The sequence below is a fragment of the Lagopus muta genome, chromosome 8 (assembly GCF_023343835.1).
Source record: "Lagopus muta isolate bLagMut1 chromosome 8, bLagMut1 primary, whole genome shotgun sequence".
In the NCBI taxonomy this organism is placed as follows: Eukaryota; Metazoa; Chordata; class Aves; order Galliformes; family Phasianidae; genus Lagopus; species Lagopus muta.
This window is the reverse complement of record NC_064440.1, coordinates 32161114-32175447: the sequence shown is the minus strand read 5'-3', so window position 1 is coordinate 32175447 and position 14334 is coordinate 32161114. Positions and strand designations below refer to the sequence as shown.

The 14334-nt window shown below is 42.6% G+C and overlaps 1 protein-coding gene across 3 annotated transcripts in view; it reads right to left on the bottom strand.

Moving 5' to 3' along the window:
* Positions 1-14334, bottom strand: part of CPS1 (carbamoyl-phosphate synthase 1) — a 112514-nt gene that overhangs the window by 6494 nt on the left and 91686 nt on the right. For 2 of the 3 annotated variants that reach the window (XM_048953784.1, XM_048953786.1), the window contains 3 exons: positions 14152-14211; positions 13137-13249; positions 12449-12578 (listed from right to left, as the gene is read on the bottom strand). In XM_048953784.1, coding sequence (XP_048809741.1) covers positions 12449-12578; positions 13137-13249; positions 14152-14211 — 303 coding nt within the window. Of the gene's footprint in view, positions 1-9309; positions 11196-12448; positions 12579-13136; positions 13250-14151; positions 14212-14334 lie in introns of those variants that run through there. The other variant, XM_048953785.1, reaches the window with a different exon arrangement.

Sequence of the window (14334 nt, the reverse complement as noted above, 5' to 3'; positions counted from 1 at the left end):
GGTGCAACTTTGACTGATCTGCATAAAAATGTGTTCCTAGGTGACTCTGATCACTACCTGCTTCCCTTGCTAGCTGTCAGAACTGCAGGACTGTCTTATCACCAAGAAGCCAGTTTACCAGCAGGACTTAGGAGATGTAAATTGTGCCATAAACCCAGACAAAGTTAAACCAAGGAAGAACTTGGCGGTGTTGGACTGAGATTCAAAATAGCCAAGATTAACCCTTGCCTACGTGATGGGCTGGGAAGCTGCCCAGGTCTTACCTCTCATTGCCTGCGTTCGCCGTGGACCAAGGAAAAACAGGAGTAAGACAGAAGCCAAATAGCAAGGGGATGCTGTCAGCTCACTGGTCTGCTATAGGACCTCAAGGGCCTGAAATGCTCCACAGAGACCACTAGAAAAAGCACGTGCATTTTCCTTGCAGTCCCAGCCATCTGCCAATCAGCACTATCAATCTGCTATAAACAAGTCTCAAACCACTGGACGAGGCCAACACTGTAACTATTTAACATACCTGCTGCCAAGATAGATGCTCACTAGCTGCCTATAAATCCTGACCTGACATATGCATGTGTTATGTTTTCCAGCTTTTTGGCTTTCCACCCTTTGTTTTGCAATCCCAGAATGATTGCAATTAAGGAATATTACCTCATCAAAATGCCTATCAGCACACTAGCCTGTAAACACTTGTAATAAGTATGGCTAATAAAATACAGTTTATTAGCCAACCTTGTACAGTATTTTTACAGCCTTTTTCACTCATCATTGAGAAAAATAAATCCTCCACAGCTGTGCTGGAGCTGGCATTGCTGCCAGCCTCCCTTGGTCTCACCTGTAACGAGGTGAGTAATTAAAGTCCTTATTGGAGCAGCAGGGTTTTTTTATTGCCTGCCACAATCCTATTCTCTGCTCTTCTGACTGACTCAGAGACGAACTGCCACAAATGCTGTTCCTAAAATAGAGCAGCAATGAATTTGGCTTTTGTTGCATTGAGTGATGGAAAAATTCAGCATCCCGGCTGCTCAACAATTCTCGTCCTTAGCCCCAAAAGTGCCAAAGAGAAATCGAGTGGCCCCTCCCAAACCTGGTCCAAATCCCTGGGCAGGAGCAGCAAAGAGCTACTTGCAAATCACTGCAGTTAAAATGGTAACAAGGAAAACGCCGGAAGAAAGCGAGGGGGAAAAACGCTCTCGCTCCATAAAGTTCTCAGGAATCAATTAGTCTGGAATGACGGTAGATAAGTGATGATTTGTGCGGGGTTACAAGAGAGCTATAAACATTTTGCTTTTATTTGTGCCGTGACCTTGCTTGTTCTCAGCCACCAACTGGGCAAACGAACCACAGAACAGGAATACTGCAAAGAGCTTAAGCCATTGACTCACAGGAGAATGTTTTACTTAGTGGAAAACCATGCAGTCCTTCTCTCACACAAGATGTTGTTTTGTAGCTTTTTTTTCTTAAAGGTACTTGGTGAAGTCAATTATCATGATATATGGAGTTACTTTCCATGAGATAAACATAAACCCAAATGCTTGGCAGTAAACATAAACCTCCCAAGTTTTTCCTCCTTCTTCTTTCCTTTTCTCTCTTTTTATTACCACATTCAGAAGTGTAAATTGGTAATTTATTGAAAAATGAATGGCAACATTTACTGAAGTGGCACTATTTGCTACCCATTTTACTGTGAAAAGTCTGGTTTTAGGAGCTTCTTTCTTTATGTTTTTAACACAAACATAAACAAAAATGATCCCTAAAAAATGACTTGAATATTTTTTTTCCCTTTTCTTGTGCTCTTTACAAACAGAGACACTGGTAAAAAAAAAAAAAATAAAAATCATGGAAAGGACTAAGACTACTCTACCTGCATACTTTTCCTCCATCAGGTCCTCATGTGGAACGCCTGAACTGCAGCCTAGAGTAGGGAGCACGGATTTGTCCTGAGAACCAGACAAGAAATCAGCTTCACTCTGGGATCCTGTTGCAGGGTAACAACTCCATGGTAAGAATTTAGATGTGTTACCTGCTTAAGGCAATGAAGTCATCAAAGACATTACCCCTCCTCTGCACCCAAGCTGCTGGCCTTTACCCAAGGAACAGCACAACACACTTTCAGAAGTCACTTGCCCACAGCAAGGTTTGCAGAGAAGGTAAATTGCTGCTGGTGACACAATTGATAGACTTGGAGAAAAAAAAAAAAGTCCTTGCTCATGGCATTTGGCAATCCATGTGCTCAGAGGGCAGAAAGAGTTGGGTGTGGGAGGGAGATGCAGAAAAGAGTAGTCACCAGGGAGGGATGCTTGAAGGACTGAGTTGGCCTTGAAGACAGCCAAATCCCAACAGTGTTTTTTCCCAAAGCTGCTGAATCACAGCTTTTCCTTTCTACTAGAGTTATCAGTGTGAGAGGAGCACATTAAAGGGGACCATGGATGAGTACTGCTATTGGAGACTGCGTTAGCACAAACAGCCCCCCGTGAACTCAGAACTGCTCCACAACATTTACAGCCCAAGCACGTAGACTTATGGCAAGCTGGTAAAGGCTGTGTTCATCAAGCTGCAAGCCATTCAGATAGCACATCTTCAAAAACACTTCTCAGATCCAGAAAGAGAGGCCTCTTGGCTTTCTGTGCATCCACCTTATTGACACACTTGCTCACATCACGGGGTCTTTGGATCCTAATTCTGATACCTATCAAAGAAGCTGACTCCTGTTTCTTGGCACTTGCAATGGGCCAGCCATGCACACTCCATCAGCTACTGCTTTGCAACAGAGGCTGTGCTGTCTCCAGGTGACACCTGGTAATTGCAGATCTTCTTCCCTTGTGGAGCAGCTCAAGGTTGCGACCCCCTCCAGCAGGGATCAAAGCAATTACGTGGTGCTGCTAAATTATAAAAAGCTGTAAATATATGTTCTAGGTACAACCTTGCAGGATTCCCCAGAGAACATTACTTCCTCATCTTCCTTAAGCTTGTCCTTATGCAAGGCCCTACAGACAGATTAGTGGCTGAACAGAACAATGGAGGGCACTTCTTGCTGCCATTAACACATAATAAAACCTGTTTTATTAATGTTTTCACATAAGTAATTCAGCTAGACTGGAATCTGTCCACATAAATTCCCTGTGACTACACCACTTACACTCTGAAACTCCCATTTCTACAGAGCAAATCATTCATACCTTCTGCTATGTCCTGGAGCTGAATAGAGAGCGATAACTTTCTACAGGACGTAATTAAATTAAATTCATTCAATTCCAGAAGTTATCACAATTCAGAGGAAGCAAGTCATTGTCTGCTAAACTTTCCATGCTTGTAACAAAAAGCCTAATGCTCTGTAATTTCTATGATGACAAGCGTATGAAAATTGTGTAGGATTCTTCCACAGAAGCAGCATCCTGGATTGAGAGAAAATATCTCCTTATTATAAATCCATTCTCTGAAGCACTCTGTTCTCTAAAAATACAGGCTGAGAGTGAAGTCACATTATATTAAATGCTCTAATATCCTATTTTACACAGTTCTACAACCCCTTTGACCAGATGTCTCTCATATGGCACCCAGCAATTCAAGCACTCTTTATATCACCTTTTCACCAGTGAAGAATCACACACAGGTAGATCAGGGAAGGATTTGGTACCCCGTGGAAATAACTTTTATACAGCTGCCTGTTGCTACAGGTTAATAGAAATGAGAGGCTCCACCACACACGGCCAAGAAGGGCTATAAGATTTGTGTTTTCAGAAGTGACCCACAAAAAGGCATGAGGATGATGAGCCCTACCCTACAGCTAAGCCTCAGGAACACTGCTGCTGAGCACAGCCCACAGCCTTGGGAAATCTTTATGTTGATCTGGGGCTCTTGGACAAGAGAACTGAGACTCTGCTCTGGTCTACCTACGTAGTATTTAACAGAACTAACATATGAGGAAAGCAACTTCCTTCCCCTAACACCTTCCAATGCAAACAGTAACCAGGTGAGAGAGTGTTCTGCTCACAAAGAAACAGAATGGCTTCTGGCTCACGGTACTACCAGACAAAACATTCACAGCTAAGCCCATAGTCATATGCAGAAAGAAAAGCTGAACTCACCCAACAAGTAAAGGAGCTCTGTGGCCATGCAGCACTCCTTCTCAGGAAGCCCCAGCTCCAAGAAATGCTCTCTCTTCCATGGCCGGCCCTTATATGAGCTCAGGGTGGCTTCCCCCTGGGTCTGCCCCTTCTGGCCAGCTGGGGAGCACAGGTGCAAACACTGCCTGAGCCCCATGGGCCAGCCACAGCCCTTCACCAGGTGCTCCATCACCACTTCAAGCCCTGACCTAACAGCTCCCCTACAGAAGGGAACACAGGCAGTGAAAAGAAGGTCATACATCTCGTGATTAGAAGGTCGTATCCAAGCCTGGCAAACTGGTGAGAAAGTGGTCTTAAACCACCATAACGCCAACTAAAGCCAGCTATCGTTATTTACTACAACACGTGAGCAGATGTGTAACACATCCTCCTCTCAATGTAGGATTAATCCTCAGATTAGCATCACGAAGCTCTTTTAAAGAGAATTCAGGTCTGTCATTCAGTCTTAATGCACGAGTTTGAAAATCTAACCCATGCGGCAGTGGGTTGCTCCATCACCTCTGTGTCAAACAAAACATTTCTATTTAAACACTGGGAGAAGCCATTCTGTCCAGTTAATCCTGATCTGTTGGAGAAGATACATTAAATCAATACTGGTCACTTTCTAGTAATGCCTTAGAGCAACAGCTTGACTCTGGCAAGGAACACAACAGAAAGGGATTGTGATAAATGAAAGAATTCTGCAGAAGAACCACTCCCAATTCAAAGCAGATAGTGTGCACCAGAGCTCATGTGGAAGCAATTAATTCTAATCACTTATGAGACAATAAATTTAATTATGGGTTCTTTGAAAACTAAAAACCCAACAATTATTGTTAATAGTCTTTTCTTGATGTCAGATAGCGAACAGGATTTCTTGAGGCTGTTTTTCCTGCAGTTAATTAAAAAGAAAAAAATCATTTTTTAGTTAAGGATGCCTGGGCTCACACTAATATATGTAACGGTGCTATTGCACTACGTTTGGATCCCACAGGACAGAAAAACAATCTTTGAGCGCTTGTATAATTGGCATTTTTCTTTCTGACAAGGTCTCAGATCTTTATTACGTGTTCAGAGGTACACTCATCTCAGAACAGCTGGATGTCTCCAGCTTCATTTCAGCTACCCTTATGTTAGTAAGGCCAAAAATTGCAAGCAGCGCTCATTTTGGAGCTGTATGAGAGCTCTGGCTGGGGAGTAACAGCGCTGGTAGCCTGGGCTGTAGCACAGCCATGCAGCTCCTGCTCCGTGGTGACACAGCTGCGACCCACATTCATTCCTTCCCTGAACCTGACACCACTGCAAACAGTTTCAAACAGGAAATAAACTGAGCTTAACAGCATATCTCACACAGCCTGAACTGCACGAGGAGAGCGTGAGGATGGAGAAGGACCCAAACTCAGGCATTTTGAATTTTGATGCTCCACTCCTTCTCTCTACCAGACACCTGTCAGTGCTTGACTTCTCTGCACTTGCAGTAGCTTCCAGCATTTCCAAAGGTAAACTACGTATGATGCTATTGTACCTACCAGAAATTACTTCAGAGCATTATCTAACAAATGTAAGCTAACAAACCTCAAATTTGCCCAGTAGCTTTCAAATCCATCCTTCTTCCCCTGTACTCTCTCCCTGCACCAAAGTGCTCCCCAGAGTCTGTATTTTCTGTCTTGCCTGATGTTCAGATGGTTAATTACTACACTTCATAGAATCATTAAGGTCGGAAGAGACCACTAAAATCATCAAGTCCAACCATCAACCCCTCCCTACCATGCACACTGACCACATCTCTCAGCGCCACATCCCACGGTTCTGGAACACCTTCAGGGATGGTGATCCCTGGGCAGCTGTGCCACTGCACCACTGCTCTTCCTGAGAAGAACTTTTTCCTAATATCCAACCTGAACTTTTTCTAATACCCAACCAACACACTATTGCTGAAGCACCAAATGCTTGTTATCCACATAGCATCTCAGAAGGGGATACGAACCATACAGGATTCTGAGACCTTCACTTAAGGAGCTACTGCTTGGGCTAAGCTGCAAAACAGATAAACTCTGGAATTTGCATAGCTGCTCCAAGAGCACTACAGAAGCTTTTAATGCTCATTTTAGGATGCCCTAAGAACTCAGATCTACTGGTGGTAAGAACACACTATGTATGTGCTTTCAGCTGGCCTCATCAACACATTCAAAATTTGACCAAAAATTCAGGTTTGATCCTCAGCAACAGTCAGATTTTGATGACGCCATCTTGCTTTCCATCTCCACCGTTCTGTCTCCCATAACCCATGACAACAAACATTTCATCCCATGCCACGTGATGCTTTGTCGGAAAATAACCAAGCTCCAAGAAGCTCATGTCAGAAGGGGGTGGATTGTTAACGCCTCTCTCCCAGAGATGGCAAACAGCAGAGGGCCATTTTAAGCTATAATGAGATCTCATTACCTCAAGAGATCTTGGAGGACAAGAGCTAAGCAGTATTTAGTAAAGCTCAGGAAGTCAGAAAAAAAAGAACAAGATTGTCTAAAGCTGGAAGAGCAAATGTTCTTCCTGCAAAAGTGTCTGATTCACTATAATAAGTAATGTGTGCATTTACACGAGAGGCTAAAAGCAGCAGTAAAATCAGCACATCCTGCTGGCTTTGCACTAGTGCTAGCAGCTCAGTACCAACTGACAGACACCACATTCATAGTGTTTAAGAAATATCATGCTTCAGGAGGAAAAACTTGACCTTTAATAATAAGAAATGTTCCCTGGAAGAATGAATTGTGCTGAAACTACAAACTCCAAGCCCTCCTGGCAGAACCAGAGCATCCATCTAACATCACAGTACTCCCAAAGCATGAGTTCACTCCCTAGCAACTATTCCTCTTCTCCCTGAAGTATGTCATCATAAAGCTCAAACATAATTTGCAACAAATGCTTTTGTCTCCGTTTCATCTTTACTAACTTCTCTGAATTAAAAGAGTTTATCTCAACCAGTACTATCACTCTGCAAAATTCAATATATTTTAATTATGAGGATGAGGGAGAGTTTAGCCTACCTAATTTATGACAAAATATCATGTTCTCCGTTTAATTAGGATAATTTAAAAGGTTCATATTTAAACGCTCTTCCACGGCAAGAGAGAAACAAATGTTACACTAACTAGATTATTCCCTATAAATCGAGTTATACATTGTTCCATACAAAGACACAGGAGGAACAGAACCAGAGGGTTTAGGTGGTTATTTGGCAGCAGATTTTCATGTCCTGCAGATGGCTACAGCAGAAGCACTCATGCTTCATATGACACAGCAGCACCTCCTGTCAGTGCAGAGATGACAGCACTAATTACATCTGCTAAAAGCTTCCCAAGGTCAAGGCTGCTCTGATTACAACTTGGTGTTATAAATGCTTTAAACAACAGGAGCCAGAGACGCCCTCCCCTTTTACCACCTCCTCTTTATTGCCACGTGTGCCCAACATCTCGCTAGTGGTTGTTGGCATCTGACTGGGAGGCAGGCAGGAGGTGTGCATCAAGCTCCAATACTGCACACGCTGCACCTGGGGGGTTTGGTACTATCATCCAACTCCTCACCTGCTTTTATGAATCTCCTTATCATAAAGATATAGAGGTGGTAAGCTCCCAGGCAGATTCCTAGATACCTCTGATCCAAACAGAGAAAACCAATGCACAAATAGGCAGCATCCAGTCCAGGAAAACCCAACAACCTGCAAGCCAAACAAGACATATTGCTCCGCTCAATGCCAAGAGCTCCTTCAGACCACAAAGCCTTTCCTACTTGTCTACATTCTATGCCTTTCAGAAAGCTGATTTTGATTCTTTCAAGTGGAGCGCACAGTTCTCAAAGCTTTCCACTGCTTGCTTCACTGATATAAAGCATGTGTCTTCATTTCCAGTGTTTTCAGGCCCTCACCAGGAAAGCAGAAACTGATAGCACTGAGGTGCCTTCCCTCTCTTGCATTCTCTTCTGCTTTCTTTCACCGTGACTAACTATCCTTGCTTTGCTGCTAATCTCTTCTCCGGAGGGACTGCCCAAGCAATCTTCAGGTGATTTAAACGATGCTAATTTGAGAGGAGTAAATCCAGAGAGGTGACCAAGAGGATGATGACCCTGACCTCACTACTCAGCTGTACCTCCTGGGAAGTCACGCCTCCAAGCTTCCTAGCACTTGGCATCCTCGGAGAGATACAGCTCCAGGGAGCAACTTGGCAGGCTAGAGAGAAAAATACATTCCTATTACTAAAAATCACATTCCCTCATATTTCATCATGGTTCTTTGCCACCTTTTCTTGTGCGGATCTCAGAAGTTGTGCCTCATACTGCCTCTAATACCTTCATGTGTCTCTTTATCAACTTACTTTAAGACAAAAAAAAAAAAAGAAAAGATTTGACAGCTCACAGATTAGCAAATGGCCTTTCCTTGCTCTGTAAAGCACCTTTTTCATCAGTCATTGTCACCCTTCACAAGATTAATAAGAAAAAGACACTTACAAAGCAGAACCTGTCAAAAGCAGAGATGAGCACAGTACAAAGGATACTAATTGTAACTTTTTTTTCAATCTGTATCAATCTCAACAATTGTAGATATTTAAAAAAAAAAAAAGTCCTATAGTGTTTGTACCTTTGTTTTGCAAAGAAGAAAAGGGTACCAAGAAATAAATTCAACCACCATTTGGCTCTGGCATGAGGTAAGTTTGGGGATGACTTCTTGGCACCTCCTGAATGACAGGAGCTGTTGTTTCAACTCACATCAGGCAGAGCAAAACCAGTTTTCTTCAACAGGGAAAGCAGAGGAGACACCAAAGGAGATAAAGGAAAGGTCAGCTGGGGCAATGTATGTACAGATGGGTCTGCCTAGGTGTGGAAGCACATGCATGACATTTGCTTTGGAAGAGTGGAGAAAAGAACTGGTGTTCAGCATCAGCAGCAAAATGTTAACACCAGTGCATAACCAGAGTACTCAGTATACAGAATATATTCAGCCCTTGTGTGTTTCTCTTCTAAATTCAATCTAATTACATGAAGATCTACGGACACCAAAGAAGTTGTAGCTTAAGTATCTGCAGTGCTGCAACAAATAACAGGAACATATAGACAAACGACTATAGAGAGCAGTATCATCAATGCTTAAAAAACTCATGACAACACAAAACATTTTTTTAATAAAGGGAAGAAATCAAGAATGAGTGGCCGGGGCATTTATTTCCTTTTCAGCTCTTGAAAAAAGTAACAAAATCGAAGCAGAAGAACAAGAGAATACAGACACGTTAAGATGTCACTTTGTTCACTACTAGAGGTAAAAGCAGGGGGGGACGATGTGCGACTTCATCAATTATTAGTGAAATTTTTGCCACTGGAAAAAGAAAGTGCAGGATGCATTTACAGAGCACTGGTTCATTAACCACCATTAGTCATTCATTTCACAACTGGATGGGAGAACACTCGGTAGCTCTGGGCTCTTCTGGATTGGTGGGGTTTTTTTGTTTGTTTTTTTGTTTTTTTAATAACATCTCTACTCTAAAAGTGCAAAGCTCTCCCTCTGCACAGCAGGCAGGACTGTGTTCACCACAACAGTTAGTTATGACGAGATGTCTGAGATCAGAGGACTTGGAGTATCAACCAGGTCAGAAATAAATCCACACTTAACCCAAAATTTGGTCTTGGCATTCAGCATCAGTTGCTCAGGGATTCCTCTGACACCCAAAGGCATCACGGCTTCTGTCCTCTCCTTTGCACCTTTCAATAACAGCTCTCATCAGATTTGATATTCCTCCTGAAATGTTATTGCATTAGTTCAATTTTGAAGCTTTTCAGTTTCACACTGCAATATGGGGGGAATAAAAGACAAACACGTTGTCCCCAGCTGAAAAACATTCAGAGGTAGGCACAGAGACTGCTGTGCATGTATACAGGATACAGCTTTGTTAGCCATAGAGCTGTGGAACTCTTCTGCTACGTAATCAGTACGTGAAGACGTGCATTAAGTGACATAGCAAGTGCCTGCTCTGCAGGCAGGATTTGCAGGCATTGCTAGAGCTGAAAAAGCAAGAATGAAAGTGAAGGGGTCACTTAATTGGGAGGCTTAACGTACTGACACGCTTTCACCTTGTACTGAAAGGATTCAATCTTAATGTCCACAATCACAGCACAGAACACTGGACAGCAGTACAAAGAAGTCTTCAGGGAATTCCCCATTTTTGAAGCCAAACACAAAGCTGAGAGAGAACCCTTACAAAGCAGTGACAACTGCTTGAATTCAGATTTTTTTTTTTTTTTTAAACAAAACATTTTAAAAAGAGAACACAGAGTCTTCATTACCCATCAGATCTGCAGGCTGTATAAGAGGATGCTCAGCCAGAGTTTAACACAAAAAAAACCAGTTGGTGCCTCATGCCCCTCAGCTGTGGCAGGGAATCATTCAGAATTCATGATTTTTTGTCTTTAAAGAAATTCTATCGTACTCATCACCCTCAGCATTTCTGTACTACAAGAGTTGTCCATGGTGTCATTGGGAGATCATGCAGGAGGATGCCTGATCATTATATAAAGTTGTGAAATCCACAACAGCCAGTAACAGAAAGAAGAAGCTACACATCTTTCTGTGGGAGTTCGGGGCCAAATCCAACAGTCCAACATGAGAATATCTGGGCAGATGGATCCAAAAACATCTAAGGAAGAACAGGTTAGTTATCAAAAGAGCTACTCCTATTGGTATCTCTCATCTGTCTGCTACGGTGGCATCTGGATCTATTAAGTAATATTTCTTCCTAAGTGGAAATGGAGATAAGATGGTAGAAAGGCTGGGGAGAACAATGCTTCCCAGTGAACGACCAAAAGCACTTGCTGGGAGTTAGTTTGCTTAAGTTGGAAAGACAAACAGTGCAGACACTACAAAATGCACACAAAGATGTCAGATGGATGATCTGAGATCTCCTCTTTTGCGGTGCCAGAAGCAGCAAAGACTGCAGGTTGGACATAGATCTTCTATGCAGCATCTCCTTTGTCAAAGTGTCTGTAGTGGAAGAGACTCTTGGAGTCCAATTTCCCAGAGTATTTGATAGCTTCAGCAAAAAGCTTTGTCACCTGTCAATACAAAGCAGATGAGGACTAAGCACTGCAAAACCTTCTGCAGAAGACTGAGAGAGCAGGCTCCACAATTCCATGCTCACCCTCAAATAGTTGTGTATAGATCCAATTCCCAAGCCCATCCAAATTGAAACCAATTTCAACCTGGCTTCAAATAGGTGTTGGCTCCAGTCCCCTGAAGCACACCTGTCCATCTGGATGGATGTACTCCTGCCAGACTTCCTTGGCAAGACAGTTCTATCCTGTGAAAACACTTCTTTCCCTCTACTTCCCAGGCCTTTAAGAGAACATGGAATTGTTCTTCTCAGAGAATCAAACTCTGCATTCAAAGTGGTTCACCTCAATTAAGCAGGTGTGGTAATAAATTTTCAATGGGGATTCCTTCTCTGGTTGTCAGCGTGTTTCACAAGTAGGCAGAGGACATTCTTCAATTTCCCATTCTTGTTAATCATGTTTGGCATTATCCTGTCTATAAACATGGATCTTGGCGCTCTCTCTCCTCTTTACTCACTCCAAAAGTGCAGAAGATTTTGCACAGCTGGACACCAGCTCTAGTCACTGAGTTCCACATCAGCATCCACTGAAATCCACAGGAATTTGGCTGCTGTGTTTAATGAGAACTAGCTGAGGCCCTTTTGTGACAGGTGAAGCCCCTTCAAAGCAAGTCGAGGCACTACTGGCAGCAGGAGACCCAGTTTGCATTACCAAATACCCCATTCCCTTCACTGTGTGAAAGGTGCTTTTCAGGAGCTCCAAACAATGACTTCCAACTGGGGACTACAAGGGACCTAAATGCTCAGGCAGGAGTTCCACTTGGATGGTACTCTTTGACAGGACTGCCCCAGCGATCATTCAGAAAAGCACAGTTACATCCTGTTTTATGAACTATGCACTGGAAAAGATCCCCAATGAAAAACTCTTTCCATGCATAATTTAAAGATGTTGTGAGGAATTTCGAACAAGGAGTTTTTTCTGAGTTGAAAATGATACAACGACAACCTCAACTGCAGTGCAGGACCCAAGATTTTTTCATCTATATTTCACTCCAAGCAACGTTATTTCACATAGTAGCAAAAAGGAAAACACTTTCTAACATTCATAGATGCGAAAATCAAAATGCTATGATTTTCTGTCACATTATTATTTTTCAGAAATAATGAGGGTCCAAACACCAGAATCTGGTGCTTGAAAGCAGTTGAAAGCTCTGAAGGCTTCTATAATCAAGAGGAGAAAGAACAACATGGAAGTACCTGGAAATTAGTGAGTAGAGCAATCCCACTGTCAATAGCCATCCTCCGGATCACATAATTATCATGGACAAACTTGGTGTTGCTGTTAGGCAGGTTAATCACCAAATCTATTTTCCCATCCCTTATCAGCCTGAAGAAACAATGCACAAGACAGTATCACAGTGTATCTTGCTTAATGAAAATCTAAGCTGAATAGCACAGGCATGCAGGTAAACAACACTGAAAATGTTCATTTGTGTTTAGTCTTTGATGTTAAGTCTTACATCCCAAGAGGGCAGGGTTGAGGGGTTAAGGCATTAAGGCAGGACTGAGCAATTTGGGCTCTATTTCTGTTCTATCCAGTGATACATAGCAATGTTCAGCCTTCACACAGTTCAGCACGACTCTTAAAGGTGGATGGACTGCCATCCAGATCTTGCATACTCTTCCAAGACAATGTAATGCAGAACAATACACCCATGACATATCAAATAGGGCTGTTCAAGAGATCATAGAATGGCTTGGGTTGGAAGGGACTCCGAGGATGATCGAGCTCTTCCTGCTGTCACAATACCTGGCTGAATGAGATAAAACTTCTCAAGTCCCATTAAATCACTATCACTGATCCCAACTGGACCAGAAATTTGTCCCCTTGTATTCGTTATCCTGGACGTTAACACAATTTGGACAAGGTGAGTATTGCTCTTACCTCCTGACTGGAGGGAGGCTGGGACTCAGGCTTTCCTGTGATGGCCATGCCACAGGATTTGCAGGGATACCATTTGCATTGAGCCAGTCAGAGGTTGCTTCAGTGGCGTAAAGCTGTTAAGGAAAAGGAAAGGTTACCATGTGCATCGTAATACAGAAACTTTTCATTTAACTCACGTGGGTTTGACCCAACACAGTTGTCAGAACTGATTTTGAAGGGCATTTTTCATCACAAAGGCACTTCCCAATATAGACAGACACAAATAGAACAGCATGACTTTCCCAAATTTCTGTTATCTCTTGCCTGCTGATTGATGACAGTCAGTGAATGACAGTAACACACCCAGAAGCAGGTAAGTGCCTTAGAAAAACCTAAGCCCCTCTGATTTTTAATAGAGCTTACATTCAGTCACTTAAGAATGCTTTTTTTTTCTTTTTTTTTTTTTTTCCTATCTAGCACTAAGTTTTGAAAGGCAGTCCTGTAAATCCAGCACTTACACTAATACCACTGAGCAAAAGAGTATTTAAATACATAATATTAAAAGCTCTCCCCAACCTTCTGTTAAGTTTCAGTAAGGACATGGTTTCAAAATTATGCAAGAGCTTACAAAAGGGATGCCCACGCTACATATTTCCCACATCAACAGCTCACAACAATCACTGATCATGAAGCACCTTCTCAACACAAAATGCCTCCTCCTTCTGGCATCTTTGGTTTCTCGGAGAACTTAGATTTATAGTGTGACATCCTGACTGCTGGCTGATAGCAGAGCCAGGGTTGTTCTTGCCAAGACTTGTGAGTTAGTCCTGCTTGTTCGATTAAACAATCATGAACACTTTTAGTTGGGTGATACCTGTTGGCTCTACTGACTACTTGGACAAAAACCCCTGTTGTACTTGGAAAAATCTCCTTTTCTCTGTCTCCCAAATGAATCCCAAAGTTCATCAATCCTACAGCAGGCTGAGTACATTTCCAATTTTAAAAACCCTAGCTTTAAATAACTGAAACTACTTACCTGGAAGCCTTCCCCATGCAGTAGTTCTGCTACACAGAGGAACTTGGAGCGGAAGGATTTCTGAAAAGGAAATTCATTACACAAAGAGTCAAAGGTAGGATTAGAGACAGGGCTTTGTTCACCAGCACAGAGCTCCTCCAGACTCTGCATATAGACAAAAACACCTTGCTGTGCACAGTGTGC